At 41.7% G+C, this 19,911-nt stretch overlaps 2 protein-coding genes across 5 annotated transcripts in view; one reads left to right on the top strand and one right to left on the bottom strand.

Moving 5' to 3' along the window:
- The window catches only part of SNX25 (sorting nexin 25), a 175,769-nt gene extending 173,442 nt beyond the window's left edge, over positions 1–2,327 (bottom strand). Inside the window, exon 1 of one of the 2 annotated variants that reach the window (XM_045017316.1) lies at positions 1,587–2,327. The gene's annotated coding sequence lies outside the window, so the exon portion shown is untranslated. The remainder of the gene's footprint in view (positions 1–1,586) is intronic. The other variant, XM_045017317.1, reaches the window with a different exon arrangement.
- CFAP97 (cilia and flagella associated protein 97) overlaps positions 1–19,911 on the top strand; it is a 53,937-nt gene that overhangs the window by 21,900 nt on the left and 12,126 nt on the right. For all 3 annotated transcript variants that reach the window (XM_045017318.1, XM_045017319.1, XM_045017320.1), the window contains exon 4: positions 15,555–15,823. In XM_045017318.1, the coding sequence (XP_044873253.1) occupies positions 15,555–15,823 (269 nt within the window). The remainder of the gene's footprint in view (positions 1–15,554; positions 15,824–19,911) is intronic.

The following is a 19,911-nucleotide window of genomic DNA, read 5'->3' as shown; positions in this document are numbered from 1 at the left end:
AAGAAAGTACCTGCCTGGAGGCGTCTAAACAGACCAGAGTTCCTGAACACACGCGCGTCATGAACCTTGCCCGCCCACCCAACGAAGATGTTGGTAAAACGTCCCCTATGGTCTACCAGTGCTTGCAGCACCATAGAAAAGTAGCCCTTTCGGTTAATGTACTCGCTGGCCTGGTGGGCTGGTGCCAGGATAGGGATGTGAGTCCCATCTATAGCCCCACCGCAGTTTGGGAATCCCATCGCGGCGAAGCCATCTATGATGTCCTGGACGTTTCCCAGAGTCACTACCTTTTGAGAGAAGTTGCTCAACGATTGCGTGGGCTACTTCAATCACAGCAACCCCCACGGTAGATTTGCCGACGCCAAAGTGGTTCGCTACTGACCGGTAGCTGTCTGGCGTTGCAAGTTTCCAGAGGGCTATGGCCACTCGCTTCTGCACACTCAGGGCTGCTTGCATCCGGGTGTCCTGGCGCTTCAGGGCAGGGGACAGCAAGTCACAGAGTTCAAGGAAAGTGCCCTTACGCATCCTGAAGTTTCGCAGCCACTGTGATTCATCCCAGACCTGCAGCACTATGCGGTCCCACCAGTCCGTGCTTGTTTCCCGGGCCCAGAATCGCTGTTCCACACCATGAACTTGACCCATTGCCACCATGATCTCCACGGCGCGGCGTACCCTGCTTTGTGAGAGGTCTGCGCCACTCTGTGACTTCCTGTCCTCACCGCGCTGACGGAGCCTTCTCGCCCGATTTCTCAGCAGCTGACTGTGGAAGAGGTGGACGATAAGGTGCGAGGAGTTGACAACGGCCATAAGTGCAGCGATGATCGCAGCGGGCTCCATGCTCGCAGTGCTGTGGCTTACGCGCTGTAACTGATAAGAGAAGGGCGCGAACAGATTTCCCGCCGGAGCTTTCAGGGAGGGAGGGCGTGATTGACGGTTCAATGATGACAGTTACCCAAAACCACCCTCGACACATTTTTCCCCCCAGCAGGCATTGGGGGCTCTACCCAGCATTCCAATGGGCAGCGGGGACTGCGGGAACTGTGGGATAGCTTCCCACAGTGCACCGCTTCCAAAGTCGACGCCAGCCCCGTTACTGTGGACTCAGAAATTCGAATTAGTGTATTTACTGTGGATACACAAATTCGACTTCATAAGGTCGAATCCACAAATTCGAACTAAGTAGATTCGAAATAGTCTTGTAGAGTAGACAAGGCCAAAGACAAACAGAGGTGCCATGAAGTTGAGTGTGAGGCCTTGCTTCATTCGACCAACAATGCTGCTGTTAGTAGAGTTAAAGAATCCTTGCTACATATAGTTTTCCTCAAAACAATTTGTAACCTTAAATAGCAAACCAAGCTCAAACTAGAGTTCATCACTTTGTTCTCAGACTGAGAATACTAATAAATCTGAGAAGTTAGAAGAAATAATTCTGGTCCCTCTCTAGCTCCTCTCATGGAATTTAAAATAGACTCATGTTATTACAATCACCAAGACTGGTTAGAGATCTTAACCAGTCTTTTTTTTAAAATAAAAATGTTGGTGTTACAACTAAGGATAAAATTTGCCTCTAAGTTTCTACTCCTTACCTTCAGTTTGTAGTTTGGAGAATGCTTTTGTCCACCTCCTGAGTGGTGCTGGCCGGTGTGAATTCAAAAACTGTGCTTAATATCTGCATCGATTTCTTATTAGTTTCCAGGTTATATTCAAGATTCTGTCATTGATCTTTAGTCCTGAATGGTCTGGAATCCAGTTATGTGAGACAGTACCCAATTTCTATGTCAGCAAAGATCTTCTAGCTAATTTTTAAAAGTATGAACACTATGTGATTAGCTGCTGGGCTGTCTCATTTGAGAACCCTGTGCCTTTAGAGTCTAGTGATCTTATGTGAGTCTTGTTTGTATGGTTTAATGTTTTTTTATTCTTTTTAGATAGCCCATCTGATTTGTGTGTTAATCTCTGTAACCATTGCAGCAGGTACTATAGAAATGGGTAAAATAAATATAAAAAATAAGGGCTGGATCTGTCTAAAATCAGGATTATTAATTCTGATAAGAAAAACAAATTTTTTCTTGATGTCTTCAAGGATGAACTGGGTAAAATTTCAAGACTCACCCACTTTCTCAAGTTATATATGGCAGGGAGTGGAAGGAGACATAGGACTCCAACCTTGTCAGAAGACTTTTTTGGGCAGTCTTTGCCCCTTTCTTGACGCTCCTTCTGCCCTCCAGTGAGTCCAAGTGCACTTTCACTTGGCAGCACCTCTCTTAAGCACTATATAAATGCTAAATAGTAGCATATAAATATAAAAAATTCAGCTCACATTTGAGATGACTTATGGCATTCCATTATGAAGCAGTGCTGATGTCATTATGCGGATTATCCATTATGACATGCTGAGTGTAAGAGTCACCATTAGCATTTCAGTGCTGGACAGATCATGTCCATACTGTATGAGATTTTAAATACATCAGTATGAGGAAGATCCCAGGCATTCACTACTGAAGGAGAATAGGTGAGAGAGCAAATTGATCATATTTCAGAATTTTTAAATAAACCCATAACCTAGGTAGGAGGGGAAATATGGGAGTTCAAACAGGTGGTCTTCATCTACATGTTAATATAAAATGGGGCTGTGATTGTTTGGGCCAAATTTAGAGATTGTGAACTCTGTGGCAGGAACTCTCAACCTCTGTTTGCACAGTGGCCAGCCCAAGAGGGACCCACTCCATAATGAGGCCTTTTGAGGCTAACTTGATATAAATACTTAATATCTTAGCTTAGTAAATTTCTGTGTATGTCATTTTCTTCACTTTCCATGGGGAAGCAGTATTCACTGTGACAGTGCTTGTGATTCCGCAAATAGTGTTACGCCGCTCCAACATTACATAGTGCATAGTACATATAGTTTTCCTGTATAAGAGTTTCATACATGGACTTTACTTCTGTTTTGCTCATGTATCAGACTGTAATCTTAAATATTTTATAGAAAATTAGAATAAGATGTAAAGAATAACACTATAATTTTAAAATTTGAAACCATAAATGTGTGATGCATTATCTTTTCTGTTGTAGTCTGAGTAATCTGTAAACAAATTTATCAAACAGAAATAATAAAATACACTGTGGACAAAATTGATAGGCAAGAATACTTTCAGCATTGTCTGTCTGAAAAAGGATTTGCATATCTACTCTCCATGCCCCAACTAGCTCTGGAATTTGGGGGATTTTTCTTAGAACATGAGAACATAAGAACGGCCATACCGGGTCAGACCAAAGGTCCATCTAGCCCAGTATCTGTCTACCGACAATGGCCAATGCCAGGTGCCCCAGAGGGAGTGAACCTAACAGGCAATGATCAAGTGATCTCTCTCCTGCCATCCATCTCCATCCTCTGACGAACAGAGGCTAGGGACACCATTCTTACCCATCCTGGCTAATAGCCATTTATGGACTTAGCCACCATGAATTTATCCAGTTCCCTTTTAAACATTGTTATAGTCCTAGCCTTCACAACCTCCTCAGGTAAGGAGTTCCACAAGTTGACTGTGCGCTGCGTGAAGAAGAACTTGCTTTTATTGGTTTTAAACCTGCTGCCTATTAATTTCATTTGGTGACTCCTAGTTCTTGTATTGTGGGAATAAGTAAATAACTTTTCCTTATCCACTTGCTCAACATCACTCATGATTTTATATACCTCTATCATATTCCCCCTAAGTCTTCTCTTTTCCAAGCTGAAGAGTCCTAGCCTCTTTAATCTTTCCTCGTATGGGACCCTCTCCAAACCTCTAATCATTTTAGTTGCACTTTTCTGAACCTTTTCTAGTGCTAGAATATCTTTTTTGAGGTGAGGAGACCACATCTGTACATAGTATTCGAGATGTGGGCGTACCATGGATTTATATAAGGGCAATACTATATTCTCAGTCTTATTCTCTATCCCCTTTTTAATGATTCCTAACATTCTGTTTGCTTTTTTGACCGCCTCTGCACACTGCGTGGACATCTTCAGAGAACTATCCACGATGACTCCAAGATCTTTTTCCTGACTCGTTGTAGCTAAATTAGCCCCCATCATATTGTATGTATAGTTGGGGTTATTTTTTCCAATATGCATTACTTTACATTTATCCACATTAAATTTCATTTGCCAGTTTGTTGCCCAATCACTTAGTTTTGTGAGATCTTTTTGAAGTTCTTCACAATCTGCTTTGGTCTTAACCATCTTGAGTAGTTTAGTATCATCTGCAAACTTTGCCACCTCACTGTTTACCCCTTTCTCCAGATCATTTATGAATAAATTGAATAGGATTGGTCCTAGGACTGACCCTTGGGGAACACCACTAGTTACCCCTCTCTATTCTGAGAATTTACCATTCATTCCTACCCTTTGTTCCCTGTTTTTAACCAGTTCTCAATCCATGAAAGGACCTTCCCTTTTATCCCATGACAGCTTAATTTACATAAGAGCCTTTGGTGAGGGACCTTGTCAAAGGCTTTCTGGAAATCTAAGTACACTATGTCCACCGGATCCCCCTTGTCCACATGTTTGTTGACCCCTTCAAAAAACTCTAATAGATTAGTAAGACACGATTTCCCTTTACAGAAACCATGTTGACTACTGCTCAACAGTTTGTTTTTCTATGTGTCTGACAATTTTATTCTTAACTATTGTTTCAACTAATTTGCCCGGTACCAACGTTGGACTTACCGGTCTGTAATTGCCGGGATCACCTCTAGAGCCCTTTTTAAATATTGGCGTTACATTAGCTAACTTCCAATCATTGGGTACCGAAGCCGATTTAAAGGACAGGTTACAAACCTTAGTTAATAGTTCCGCAACTTCACATTTGAGTTCTTTCAGAACTCTTGGGTGAATGCCATCTGGTCCCGGTGACTTGTTAATGTTGAGTTTATCAATTAATTCCAAAACCTCCTCTAGTGACACTTCAATCTGTGACAGTTCCTCAGATTTGTCACCTACAAAAGCCAGCTCAGGTTTGGGAATCTCCCTAACATCCTCAGCCGTGAAGACTGAAACAAAGAATCCATTTAGTTTCTCCGCAATGACTTTATTGTCTTTAAGTGCTCCTTTTGTATTTTGATCGTCAAGGGGCCCCACTGGTTGTTTAGCAGGCTTCCTGCTTCTGATGTACTTAAAAAACATTTTGTTATTACCTTTGGAGTTTTTGGCTAGCCATTTTTCAAACTCTTCTTTGGCTTTTCTTATTACACTCTTGCACTTAAGTTGGCAGTGTTTGTGGTCCTTTCTATTTGCCTCACTAGGATTTGACTTCCACTTTTTAAAGGAAGTCTTTTTATCTCTCTCTGCTTCTTTTACATGGTTGTTAAGCCACAGTGGCTCTTTTTTAGTTCTTTTATTGTGTTTCTTAATTTGGGGTATACATTGAAGTTGAGTCTCTATTATGGTGCCTTTAAAAAGGGCCCACACAACTTGCAGGGATTTCACTTTAGTCACTGTACCTTTTAACTTTTGTTTAACTAACCCCCTCATTTTTGTATAGTTCCCCCTTTTGAAATTAATTGCCACCATGTTGGGCTGTTGAGGTGTTCTTCCCACCACAGGGATGTTGAATGCTATTGTATTATGGTCACTATTTCCAAGCGGTCCCGCTATAGTTACCTCTTGGACCAGCTCCTGCGCTCCACTCAGGATTAAATCTAGAGTTGCCTCTCCCCTTGTGGGTTCCCGTACCAGCTGCTCTGTGAAGCAGTCATTTAAAGTATCGAGAAATTTTATCTCCGCATTTCGTCCTGAAGTGAAATGTTCCCAGTCAATATGGGGATAATTGAAATCCCCCACTATTATTGGGTTCTTAATTTTGATAGCCTCTCTAATTTCCCTTAGCATTTCATCATCACTATTACTGTCCTGGTCAGGTGGTCGATAATAGATCCCTAATGTTATATTTTTATTAGAGCATGACATTTCTATCCATAGAGATTCTATGGAACATGTGGATTCGCTTAAGATTTTTACTTCATTTGAATCTACATTTTCTTTCACATATAGTGCCACTCCTCCCGCTGCACGACCTCTTCTGTCCTTCCGATATATTTTGTATCCCAGAATGATTGTGTCCCATTGATTGCTCTCAGTCCACCAGGTTTCTGTGATGCCTATTATATCATCTTGTGCTAGTTTTCTGGACCCTACTTATATCTAGTGTTAGTTGTCAATGAAAGGCACTAAGATTCCACAGATAAGAGATGAATTGAGCACAGGAGTGGGAGCTAGGAACTTCAGAGTTCTAACCTCCACTATACTACTGACTTGCTCTATGGCCTGAGGCAAGTCACTTGATCCTCTATAGGCCAAAGTTTGTGCTGACTTATGCCAGGTGTATCTCCACTGAAGTCTCATGAATGAAATAGTAATGAGGTAAAACATTACAGAATTTGACCCTTTGTTTCCTCATCTGTTTCCTCATCTGCTAAACCAGGTTGATACCAACTGAGTTGTGGTGAGGATTAATCAAGAAATTCCTTCTTGTGTATTCTCTATCAACTTAGTATGGGACACAGAATGATGCAGTGAATAGGGTATTGAACTGGCAGTTGGGAGACCTGGACTCTATCCTTGGTACTGCCACTGATCTGCTACATGTCCTTTGGCAAGTCATTTAATTTCTCCTCTGCCTCAGATACTTCATCAGTAAAATAGGGATTATATGTACAATACTCATAATGCACTATCTGATCTTAGTATCATTACTATGTAACTAAACAGCCCACTAGTTTCAAACAAACTAGTATGGAAAACTAAGGTGGTGCAAACTTGACTACATTCCGCTGAACACATTGCAACTGTGTTTACTCTTTCCTGTGGTTTCTTCTCCAGAAAACAGAATTTATCTTTGCATAATCAAAGGTTCAAGACCTATTCCTAGGGCTTCTCCATTCATGTATATGATAGATGTTCCCAGCCATGCTGAGCAAGTACATTTGCTGGATGTTAGTGGTTTGAGTTTGTTAAGCAAGAGTAGCATTCCTACATCCAAATTAAAACAGACCATTAAAAAAATATATACTCTTAGATTTAAAAATCACTAGTTTCATCAGATCAGGTTTGTGCAGGCTTGGAGGCAAAAGGGCATTCATCAGGTTACATTATGAATATTTTGAAAAGCTAAGAACTTTAGGATCTCTTCTTAAATTTTAAAAGAAGGAAATGTAGACTTCCCTAAAAATCTATGGAAAGATGCATATTTTCTGATGTCTGAAGGGTTTTTATTGTCTTCCTTGTAAGATAAATGAATAAACATCAACTTTGTTTCTGAAGGTGTTTAATCATGCAAGGTTTATCATTTGAACACATTTCCTTTTTTTCATTGATACAATCCATATAAAATCAATTGTCTAGAAAATATTTTTGTTTGATTTATTACAAGAAGTATGGATTTAGACTGATAGGATCAAATGTTTATGAAGGATATGTATTTAATCTTTGTATATCCTTTAATTTATATTATACATATGACAATGGAACAGAGTAAAATAGAATACCTGGCAAGTCCTGAGGTACAAGTGTTGGTACAAGCATTGATGCAACGTAATCCCCTACTTGGACTGGAGAGATACTTTCTTGTGCTGAGGCGGCAATTTAAATCACGTAAGACAGCTAAATCCAACCCTACCACCCTACTCTAACTCGCTAGACTCAATAATTATTTCCTATATTTTATTTAAGAGGTTGGATTTTTATTCTGCTAGATCATCTAAATGTTTAAGAGTTGCTGAATTGTTTATTGTGATCATTATCTGTGCTTATAGGTTTAAAAGTCAGCCTTCTCTTCATGGAAACCATTGAAGGCACTTATTACCAAAACATCTCTTTCAGTGTTTCACCTGTAAGAGGAAATTAGAAATGTACTCTGCATGACTCTATATATGCAATAATGCTATTTGTTAATCAGAAACTAAGCTGGGTATATCAAAATTTCAGAAATTGAAAAATCTTTTCAGACCACCTTAACCTTTACACATCTTACACAAATACATTTCAGTCTAGAAAAGGTCTCAAAGCAATCATTAGTTATTCAGATTAAGAAATCAGGTGAGTAGGCTTGTCTCTAAGGAGCTCTGTTTCTCATGTCTGAGCACTAGTATTATTTTGTAAAGCCTGATCTTCAAATAAAGTTGCAGTGATTTAACTAAATCAATGCAACATTGCACCTGTAGTTAAACTGGCACAATTTCTGTTTGTGGATAAGCCCTGTCAGTTTCTAGAGGTGAACTTCAGAGAGGGAAGTGAATGAAAAGGAATACTATCTCTGGAACGCCTGTTTACAGTCCATCAAAGCCAAAATTTGATGACCTTTGGGGCATGATGCAAGGCAAATTTGTTTAACCTAACTTTTGGTTAATTGGCAGGGGATTGGAAGAGAGTCTGACATTTTGAGGCCATGCTGACTGGCCACTTGTGGTACCTAGATGTCTTTTTGATAGGCTCACTTTTTGTTAATCAGTAACAGGCCTATCAAAAAATCTTCCTGTGGATCATGTTATGGAGAAAATGATCTCATTCATGTCAGCCTCTCAATGAACCTTCACAGTGTTGTCTTTAAATTAAATCCTTTCCCTTAAATCCCCTTTTCACTTTCACTCTACCATTAGTAATTTATTTTTCACCATTCCCTTTTCTTGCACCCTTTCCATTCAGCTCCTTCCCATGGAGAGCAGGGTATTCTTGTGGTTAAGGCACTGTACTGGGATTCAGGAGATCTGGTTTCTATATTTGAGTCTGCTACAGACTTTCTGTATGACCTTGATCAGATAATTTAATTTGTGTTTTTTTTTGTTCAGTACCCCACAGAACTATTGTAAGGTTAATTAAATTAATGTTTTATGAGCACCATAAAAAACCTATAATAATCAACACCCCTTTGTTTTTCTGTCAGAATCTCCCTTGACAACCACAGGTTTCTCCTTGCCAGTCCGTCATCTGCCCCATAATGTTTCTTCCCGCCCCCCTTCATATTTTCTCTTTCCTCTCCACCCCCAAGGAACAAAGCCTTGGTTTTCATGTTTCTGCCTATTGGTAGTCATATAACAGAGGACATTTCTCTGGTCATAACCTAGGCCCTGATCTTGCAATGGAGTTAGTTCAGCTGAACCCTTATGCCTTTGCAAAATGCCATTTGAAGTAGGGGTTCACCCATTTGATTGGTGTGAAGGATCTGAGCCCTATATCAGACTTTACTGCACAGGTCTGTATAGTATAAAATAGTGGATAGTCATTCTAATCATCCAAAGAATGAAGTTACGGAAAAGAGTAGTGAGCGGGGCATATCACAAACTTGTAATAACATTTAACCAGATGAGATTTCAAGTTAACTGCAAATATCTTATTAAATATTCAGATAAATGTATTCAACCAGTTATACAGCTGGTTGAATAAACACAGTCATAAGAACTGCCATCCAGGGTAAGACCAAGAGTCTATCTAGCACAGTATCCTGCCTGGCCTGTACCAGACCTTCAGGGAGTGTGTGCAGAGCAGAACAGGGTACCAGGAGAGGGGAAAGGAAGTGTGATATGTTGCTTCTAACCCCAGTTGACCCATGGGAACATTGTGTCACCTTTATCAACCCTCCTCCTGTACTTCACTAGATAGGTCCTCCCCATATTGATTTTCAGTGTAGTTTAGTAAGGTGTGTATTTTTTGTTTGTTTTTTAGTGAGATTATGCTGTATTTTCTGGTTGGGTAGGGACAACCATTTAATTTGTAGTGCTAAGGTTGCTAATGTTTTGCTCTCATGAGGAAACATGTATGTATTTTTTCCTTGACTAAATATTTAATCTTTACTGTGCTCCATAGGGACTGTATAATAGAACAAGACTGGGATTATTTACCCATTTCAAGAAACTAAGGCACTCTCAGTTAGAAGATGCTCTCTGTGTAGAGGCTTCAATCAATGAAGGGTTGAGATGCGTAAGTGCCATTTATCATGGTATTAGTGGGTTCCAAAATTTACATTAGGAAAGAGCTCTGAAGTTATTTTATTACTCAATAAATTAAGTAGATTGTGCATTCAATCTGACAGTGACTCAAGCTGTTCTTTAGCAACTATGAATGGGAGAACTAACTTTGAAATTTCTAACCCAGTTGTGTTTCTTTGTGCAGGGCACACCATAAGCCATACTGGGAAGAAATGTACACTGGTCATAGACAACTAAGAGCCATGAGTTTGTGATGATATCCTCCACAGAAAAAAGGATGGCTGAGTAGCGAAAGATTTTAAGACAGGGGATTTCCTTGAGGAAATCTTGTCTGATTGCAGCACAGACACTACCAGCTCTGAATCCTAGTGCAAAACTCATGGACCTTGTGCGGCTCAACATGTCAAGGTGTGGAAAATGGTTGGTTTGTTTTTGGCAGCCCAAAAGTCTGCCATTAAGAGGCAACACTGAGCACTTCATAGCAGAACTTTTCCCTAGTGAGATTCCACAGCTTTTCCCCTTTCTGGGTCACTAGCTGTTCCTTTCCAGTGTTTGTGCACCTGCTATACTACTGTCAGCCACCTATTATCCTTAAGAGTCATCAACAGGCTGGTAACAGAATTGAGCTCCATATTACAGCAGTAATAATAGTGAGACCACCTAGATCCAATAGCCTGGGGGAGTGGAGCAGAGCTTCTCTTCAGGTTGCAAGTGGAATAGCTCATGTTAATGGTGAGGTAGTGATGGTGGCCAAGGCATTGATGATGTAAATGGAGAAGGATGAAAGGAGGATACAGTGGAAGGAATGGAAGAAAAGAGGCAGGGAGTGACTGGAAGCTGAAGAAGCAGGGAGAGAAGAGGAGGGGAAAAAGGCACAAAAAAGAAAATGACAGAAAGAGAAAAGAGAATAAAACTGAAAAGGAAGAAAAACGGGTTTATAGTTTGTAAAATGAACCGGTAAATGAAACATAGATGAATAAATCCATCGGAGGATATCAAACTGGTACAATGCATGTACATTTATGTAAATATGTATTAGTTGCCCCAGGGTTCCTAGCAAGATGCCAGTCCAGCTCTGTGCTGTAGAAGTTGCACACTATTGCCTCCATAGGACTTCTGAAATAAATACAGAGTGATGCAGCTCCTGCATACCACTTCCATGTAAACTGTTGGTCGAGAGGCTTTTTGGATCCCCTAAGGCAATCCTGAAAGCATTTGCAGACCAGTACTAAGAGGACCAAGACTGGTATTTGCGCCACCTCATACCTTCATTACTTTTTTTCACCACTATATTCCTTATGCTTTTAAGGATTTATCAGAGCACTTATCTTCTGCCTTCACAGATCTCTTTACTGAAGTAATGAGACTTATGCATATTGATCTCAAAGAGCTTGATGAAGTTTATTAACTATATATGTAGGAATTGCTTTACTCTCCGTTAGAGTACAGCCATCTTTGGGGTGAATTGTGACAAATGTTATGTAGCATTACTGTGTTCTGCTATACCAGTTAGGACATGAAGTGAAGAGTCCTGTGTTTAATTATGGTATAACTTGTTTTATCATAATAGGAGCTCTAGTCATGGGCCAGGATCACACTGTGCTAGGTGGTGTACAACAGAGCAAAAAAAGATGGTCCTTGCCTCAAAGAGCATACAATCTAAACATAAGACAAGAGACAACAGATGGATACAGACAGAAGTGGGGGAGTACAAGGAAACAATGATACAGACAGACAGGGGAGTACAAGGAAACAGTATTGGTCGGCGTGATAGGTCGTGGTCTCAGCGCACCAAGAGCCTAACTGTTCTCAGGTTTTGTTATAGGCATTGCAGCAAAGGAGAGTTTTGAGAAGAGTTTTATAAAGATTGATAATGAGGTAGCTTTGCAGATACTTTTAGGGAGCCCCTCCCAAGCAGGAGGGGCAGCGTGAGAGAAAGCACAAGGATATTTGTTTTGAAAATTTAACAAGTGAGTGATAGAGGCTAGCACAGTGGTCCCCAACGCGATGCCCGTGGGCACCATGGCGCCCGCAGGGGCATTTATGTGTGCCCACCTAGTGCCCAGCAGGGAAGAGAAGCCGTGGCCCCGCGTCTGACGGGGACAGAGAATTCATACTGCGGGCGCTGGCGTTCTCTGTCCCTGGCAGGCGCGGGGCCCGCTTAGTGCCCAGCAGGGGAGAGAAGCCGGGGCCCTGCGTCTGCTGGGGACAGAGTACTCCAGGGCTGCAGGCTGTGAGCGCCAGTGTTCTCTGTCCCTGGCAGGTGCGGGGCCGCGGCTTCTCTGGGGCTGCGTGCGCCAGTGTTCTCTGTCCCTGGCAGGTGCGGGGCCGCGGCTTAAGCCGGAGAGAAACCGCGGCCCCGTGCCTGCTGGGGACGGAGGGCTGCAGGCTTCATTCTATGTTAAAGTGAGAATAATAAATATATTTGGACCAGCAGTTCAACAATGTTTTTAAAAAATACATTTTTATGTTTTAAAAAAAATACAATGTTTTTAAAAATACATAAGATGAAAACTGTTTGATATTTATTTTGTAAAACCTCCTTAATTTTTCTTACAGGTAGATAAAAAAGAGCAAATTCACATGGTAAGGTGAAAGAGTAATTGCCAAATAATTTAATTAATACCTTTTACATGTAAAATTACCCTTTTTATCTTATGGATTCATATAGTATGTAATATTAAATATGTTTTTCATATTATTTAATGTACAAATACAAAATAAGCCTTGAAAAATTGTTGGCGCCCGCTACACTCTTCTGGCAACATGAATGTGCTACTGGACACAAAAAGATTGGGGACCACTGGGCTAGCATCATGGGCTGATCAGAGACGAGCGGGGTTGCAATGAGAAATGATGCAAAGGAATCGGCTGTGGCATAGTTCCCCTCTTACCCAGTGAAAATAACTGTTGGCTAAAATTGCTAATAGTTGGGCTGGACAGTGGAGCCTCAGAACCTGGAGTCTGCAACATGGCTGAATACAGTGTGGTGGTGAGAGACAACACAGAGAAAGCAGCAGCAGCAGTGAGGCGTCCCTTATCCAGCAACTCTAGAGGTGTAATCACTCATCTCTGAGCAAGGATGATTGGAGCAGTGTGGTAAGAGATGGAATTGAAAATACCAAAGTGGAATTTGAGCAGTAGACCAATAACAACACTTCCTTCCTGTGTGAGAAGTGTGTGGGATCTTCAGTAAGAAGTATTCAGGGGCTGAATGGTCTCTTCTGGGAATCAGTTGAAAACTTTTTTCTCACAGTAACCTGGTTTTCCTTCTTGGATCCCATCCAAGTGCTGACCTTGCCTACCTTATGAAATCATAAGAAGTATGGCTGTAGGGGATAAGGAGCAGTAGGTGAAATCATTTGTCTTCAACAGCTTTGGAGTAATAAAGTTAGCAATTGTGTATGTTTGTCATGCATGATATGTAACAAATCTCCTTTACAAACTATTTTCCAAGTACCTTCATGTTCTGCAGCCTTTGCGCTGCATGTTCCTACAGGGATATATTTGATATCGTTGTGTTAAGGAAGAGCACTGCCACTTTATTTTTCCACATGAATCATGTAGCCTAGGTATTCTTAGTTTGTTCCTTTTTGTCTTCTGTAGGTTTGTCTGGATGAGTCACATCCCAGATCTGTTTCTTTGAATGACTTTAGTAAATGATTGTACTTTTGTTCTATTTATAAATGAAATACTAAGTTGCAAAGATGTTTTTCAAAGCTTATTAATGTGTTATGTGCACACTTGGTCTTCTCTAGTTTTGCATTGTAGTATATATTACATGGTCATTTGCATACCATCTTGATAAGTTGACTAAACTGTCTTTCCTGATGTGACCTGTCTTGCAGTTAGTGTTGCCAAAGTTCAGTTCTTACATTTATCGGAGGTTCTTCTGGCTTGGTCAAGGTCAGTTGTTCCTATGGGAACTGTTTGGATTTGAATGAACGCTTTTCTGGCTCATTGCGAGTGTTAACACTTATGCCAAGTTTTCCAAAAGTGACTAAGGATTTTGAGTGCGTTAGTTTTTGAGAACCTAACTTGAAATACCTTAAAGGAGCCTGATTTTTTTTTTTACAAAGGTGGTACTCAGTATTTGCTGAAAATCATGCTCTTTGAAACTGTGTGGAATGGCACCAAGAACCAGACATCCAATAATCACTTTTGAGAGGCTTGGCCTTTAATGTTAATTACCTTTTCACCTGGAACCAAATATTTCCCATCCAAGAAATTGCCTATTTTAAAAATGCCAAATCTGCCTTGGCATATTGAAGTACTCTGAGGTGTAAATTGTCTGTGTTTTCAAGCTTCACTTTTGCTCTATGCTGCCATAATTCTTTATTTATTGACTATTTAAATACTTCCAGGCCAGGTTCATCTCTCTTCTCCATTATTTGTTTTAAAGTGGCCATACATTTATTTACTTATTTCTCTCTCTCCAACAAGGAACCTTTGTAAAACTCTTCTGTTTGGGAGTCCTGTTCCAAATTCATAGTAATCTTCGGAAATACATTTTGTCTCCTTGTTTCAGTGCTGTGTTCTCTAGTTCCTGTATTCCTCACAAAGGCAACTGCTCCTGTATCCAAAATGTGATTCTAGCCCAATTGCACATTTGGGACTGAGATTTTACAGAACTTTGTACATGTTGGGAGCAAACACTCTGTCAACAACTAAAACTTCATTTTAGCTTAATCAGTGGTGCCATGGGGCAGTTTCTAGCCCTCGCCTTCCTGAAACTGTATTACACCTGCTAGAAAATTCTGTGAGGCTTATTGTTAGTATCACAAATGATACTGCACTGCTGTGCCACCAATCACCTGTGTTCAGTGCTATGGTAGTATGCTATTAACAGTAGACACACATGCATATATGTGATTACTGTGACATCTGTGATGATTGTTGGTGCCACAATAACTATAGTGAAGATAGTTGTTCCTCTAGCTAAAGTCTTCCCTGACTATATACTTTATCACTGGACAAGGGAGTGTAGGAGCATGTATGTGAAGGTACAGAGCAGCAGGTTCTTGGCTGCCTGGAGCCTAACTTGTGCTGATAGCAGTCAAACGGAAAAAGCTTTGCACACTGCTGATTTGTGTCCATAACAGAGTCTACTTTGCTCTTTGCTCTACCTTGTTAAAGTCTCTACAGCATATACTGCATGTATTTGCATACTGCTGGCTCTTTTGAATATTGAGGTAATGTTTTAACGCCTGAACCTGAGAGGTAAGTACTCAGCATGCCTCAGCCCCATGTCAGTAGGAGTCACAGGTGCTTAACAACTTTCAGGCACAGGTCCTAAGTGTGACTCTTCTTCAGTTTAAAACAGAGGGGGTGAAAACATGATGGCTAACATTTTCTAACTAAACAAGTGGCATGATTTGCTGAGGTACCAGGCAGCTCCAATTAAAATATGTTGATGGTGCTTGACAGTAATGGAAATAAGGCCACTTATTTAGGTGTCTAAATGCTGAACTGCAGGCCCACGTGTTCAAAAATTCTGACTTATTTTTCTAGCTCTATCAATAAATCATAGTAATATAAAATTATATGTATGTGGTGTCTTTCATCTGTTTGTTTTTGCTTTTATGTTTTTAAAGCTTTTCTACATTTGGAGAAAAAGGAACAGCAACAACTCGTCATTGATCAGCCTGCTCCGGGGTCAAGGAAAAATTACTCTTTCACAAATGAGGAAGTAAGACAAATTGATCGGGAAAACCAAAGGCTATTAAAAGAATTGTCCAGACAATCTGCAAAGCCAAGGAGCAAAAGTGCCACTCTGAAGAAACCTGCTGGCCTGCCACCTAAGTTGTACCATAGTGCTCTCAACAGGCAAAAGGAGCAGCAAAGGATTGAAAGAGAGAATCTGGTAAGTTTTTTTTAAAAAGTATTGTTTTGGATCAGTATAGAGGGAAAGGCTGCTTGGTAGCAGATGGGCCACTATTGAATGGTTGCCAAGCTGATAAGACAGCACTTGAAGTGTCTCTTTAGTTTTTTAAACTTTATTATATTAAGGCCAGAATTAATGTTTTTTGAAATAACTGACAGCCTTATGCAGTTAGGCACAAGGGACTTCCCTGACTATATACTTTATCACTGGACAAGGGAGTGTAGGAGCATGTATGTGAAGGTACAGAGCAGCAGGTTCTTGGCTGCCTGGAGCCTAGCTTGTGCTGATAACAGTCAAACGGAAACAGCTTTAATATCCTAGGTACTTGTATGCCTCAATCTCTATAGTATCTGAACACACAGTATGTACATATATTTGTAAGAAAAATATATCATCTTAAAACGATATGGCTTTTCTTTCCTGTAGAAATGTTCCACTTGAGGGAAACAGCTTCTGTTTAAATCTAGTTAATGTACCCTCCATTCTGGGTGGCATATTCAGTAGACTAAACTAACTCCGCACATATTAGTTTTTCTGCATGCAGGGGCGGCTCTACAAATTTGGCCGCCCCAAGAAGTCATGCGCGGGAGGCGCCCCCGAGCCGCGGGAGCAGCGGACCTCCCACGGGCATGACTGCGGAGGGTCCGCTGGTCGCGCGGCTCGGCTGGACCTCCCGCAGCTGCGGGCGGTTCACTGGTCCGGCGGCTTCGGTTGAGCTGCCGCAGGCATGCCTGCGGGAGGTCCACTGGAGCCGCCGGCCGAGCGTCCCCTCCGCAGTCATGCCTGCGGCAGGTCCGCTGCTCCCGGGGCTCCGGTGGACCTCCCGCAGGCATGACTGCGGCAGGTCCGCCGGCCCAGCCTGCCGCCCCTCCCCCCCCCCCCGGGAAAGGGCCGCCCCAGGCGGGTGCTTGCCCCGCTGGGCTCTGGAGCCGGCCCTGTCTGCATGCCTGGTTTTAAGAGGAGGGGAAACCATATCTACACAGACAACATACAAAGAATAAATTGTATGACATAAACTGAATCAGAAATAACTTTGTGTATAACCTGCCATCACTTTCAATATTTGTAGCTCTCGGCTTGTCCCATTATGTTGAACCTATATACAGTAACTCCTCACTTAGTTGTCCTGGTTAACATTTTTACGTTGCTGATCAATTAGAGAACATGCTTGTTTAAAGTTGCGCAATGCTCTCTTATAATGTTGTTTGGCAGCCGCCCGCTTTGTCCACTGCTTGCAGAAAGAGCAGCCCATTGGAGCTAGCTGGTGGGGGCTTGAAACCAGGGTGGACCGGCAGCCCCCTAATCAGCTCCCCGCTCCCCTAAGTTTCTTGTGTGGCAGCCGTCCAGCAGGCTATCAATTGCCGGGCAGTTCAGCAGTCCCTCCCCCCACTGCCGTGTGCTGCTCCTGCCCTCTTCCTTAGAGCTGCTCCCGGGAGCCTCCTGCTTGCTGTGCACGGGGAGGAGGAGGGGGAGGGTTAATTTCAGGATGTCTTCCTCCCCCCTGCTCCTGTATCCCATCTCCATAGAGCAGGGGGAAAGTGGGGGACACAACAGGGCTCAGGACGGAGGGAGCTTGCTGGCAGCAGCTCCTGTCTCAACTTGCTGATTTACTTAAAAAAGCAATGTACTTAGAGTGGAGTCAGCATACTTAAAGGGGCAATGTGCCTCTCTTTCACACACAGTGCGTGCCTCTGTCTCTCTTTGCCATGCTGTCTCCCCTCCCTCCATTCATGCTGCCTTGTAGAGTGTGAGGCTACATTAACAACAATGTGTTAACCCTTGAGGGCTCAGCCGAGTGCTAGTTCATCATTTAGCAGTAAGGCATTCCCTGGGAAATAGTCCACCCTCTGACTTCACCACCTCAAGCAAGCTTCACAATCATTGCTGTGTATAGTATTAAATTGTTTGTTTAAAACTTGTACTATGTGTGTATGTATGTAATAAAATCTTTTGTCTGGCGAAAAAAAAAATTCCCTGTAACTGGGTCCATCCTGGGGGGCAGTGAGCCAGACACCCACGTCTGCACTCACTCCTCGTCCTCAGCTAGCACCTTCCAGCCCCCACTCCTCTGGGCTTTGTTCCTTTCCTGGGTCAGGAGGTCACCTTATCTTTGTTCTCCAACATCTTTAGCTATCTCCTTGCTGGGGGGAAGGGCCCCGGCGTTAGTTGCCAGGAGATAGTGTCGGCCATTTATGTGCACTGACCCTTTGCTCTGCAACACTCTCACCCACTAGAGACTTAAGAAATGCACAGAGGAAACTGAGGCACCCACACAGTAGTCAGAGGAAACATTAAGAACAGTCCCACTTCATCACAGTCACTAATACAGCCCTCCGATCTTTCTTACTGTGGACATTTTTATGACTACCTCTTTCCAATTTGATTCTTCATAGATGTCAAACTTTTCCCATTGGCTATTTCTTTTAATTTTTGTTTTTGTAAGCAGGAAAGTTTGATCATTTTGTTTAGGTTATAGGCTGTTATCTGAATAGCAAGAACAAAAGGTAACTGACCAGTAGAGGATACTATTGAGTCACAAAATGTTTTATCCTTCTAAAATAAGTCTGGCATATTCTTTTTTCTGCCAACCTATTTTTTCCTAATGGAATGAGGAACAAATGTTGCTGCTATGTTTTTGTTTTTTTGTTTTTTTTGTTTTTAAATTCTGAAGGTATATATCTCAGTCTGTATTGACACAGATTAAACCAGATGTGGTGTGAATATAATCATAGTACACAATTGTCAACATGCTAAAGCTTATAGGCTGGAATGTATCCTAAAGTACCTTATGTGCTGGAAGTTTATTTTACTATGCAAACTACTAGTCTGCATAAACTATGTTAAAGGAACATTTTTAAGGTTCCAAAGTCAAGCATCAAAAACTAGGAAATGCCAGAATCAAGGTTGCCTGTGCAACCTTAATGCAGCCTCCTTATATGTATGCATTATGAGATATTGGTTTTGGTTTCTTTTTGTACAGGACCTTTAGCTCAATCAGTGCACAGAATGGATGGTGCTCACTTAATGAGCAACTTTTCAATATTTTTTTTCTCCTCATTGTTCGGGGTGTTTGGCCCCATGTGCTTACTGCACATTTTTCAAACCCTGCTCTGAAGACCAAATTATTAATTTCCTCATAGGCTTTTCTATGGTACTCATCACTCTCGCATCTGAATGCTTCACAAGCATTAATGAATTTATTTTCAGAACACATGCTGGAGTCGAGGGGGTTTATTATTCCATTTTACAAATGGCAAACTGAATCATAAAGAGATTAAGGTCTAAAGTATCCACTAATTTTGGGTGCTCAATTTGAGATACCTAGGACCAGATTTTTTAGAGTGTTTAGCATTATATAGCATTTCAGATATTCACAGCACTGCTCTCATTGACTTCAGTTGCAGCTGTAAGTGCTCAGCACTTAAGCAAATCAGACCCCAGGTCTCAAGTCAGACACCCAGAAAATGACGAACACACAGCTAGTGATCACTTGTGAAAAGTTTGGTTTAAGTGATTTGCCTAGCATCACTGTGTGGCAGAGGCAGGGGTAGAATCCAGTTCTACAGGTCACATTCAACTGCCTTAACCGTGGGACCATTCCCTCTCTCCCTGCAATCTCCTGCCTCATTCACTACACATTTTCCAACTTCTGCGGGGGTCCCACAGACAGTCTTCTTCAGTACTCAACCCTGATTCATCCCTAGAGCAGGTGGGGGAAAAATAGTATATGATCATGCAATTAAAGACTGTATCATAATGCATATGCACATGGGAGCCAAATAAAGGTTGCACAGGCAACCTTAATTCTGGCACATCCTAACTTTTGAGTGTTTGACTTCGTAACCTTCATAATGTCCCTTTTAACATAGCTTTTTGTATATAATTTCCTAGGCTTTAAAAGCAGACATCTGCCCCCTCCCCCCCCCGATTCCATCATGTGGCATCATATTGATATTGACATGGGTCATCAGCAGGGTTGGAACCTTTAGGTTCACCTCATAGACTCATATGGACCAGCACCAGAGGGGGATGGGACACTTCTTTACCAGTGGATTTCGCAGGTATTT

The sequence above is a fragment of the Mauremys mutica genome, chromosome 5 (assembly GCF_020497125.1).
Source record: "Mauremys mutica isolate MM-2020 ecotype Southern chromosome 5, ASM2049712v1, whole genome shotgun sequence".
Classification (NCBI taxonomy): Eukaryota; Metazoa; Chordata; order Testudines; family Geoemydidae; genus Mauremys; species Mauremys mutica.
The sequence above is the reverse complement of the archived record's forward strand: the minus strand, read 5'-3'. Positions and strand labels throughout refer to the sequence as shown.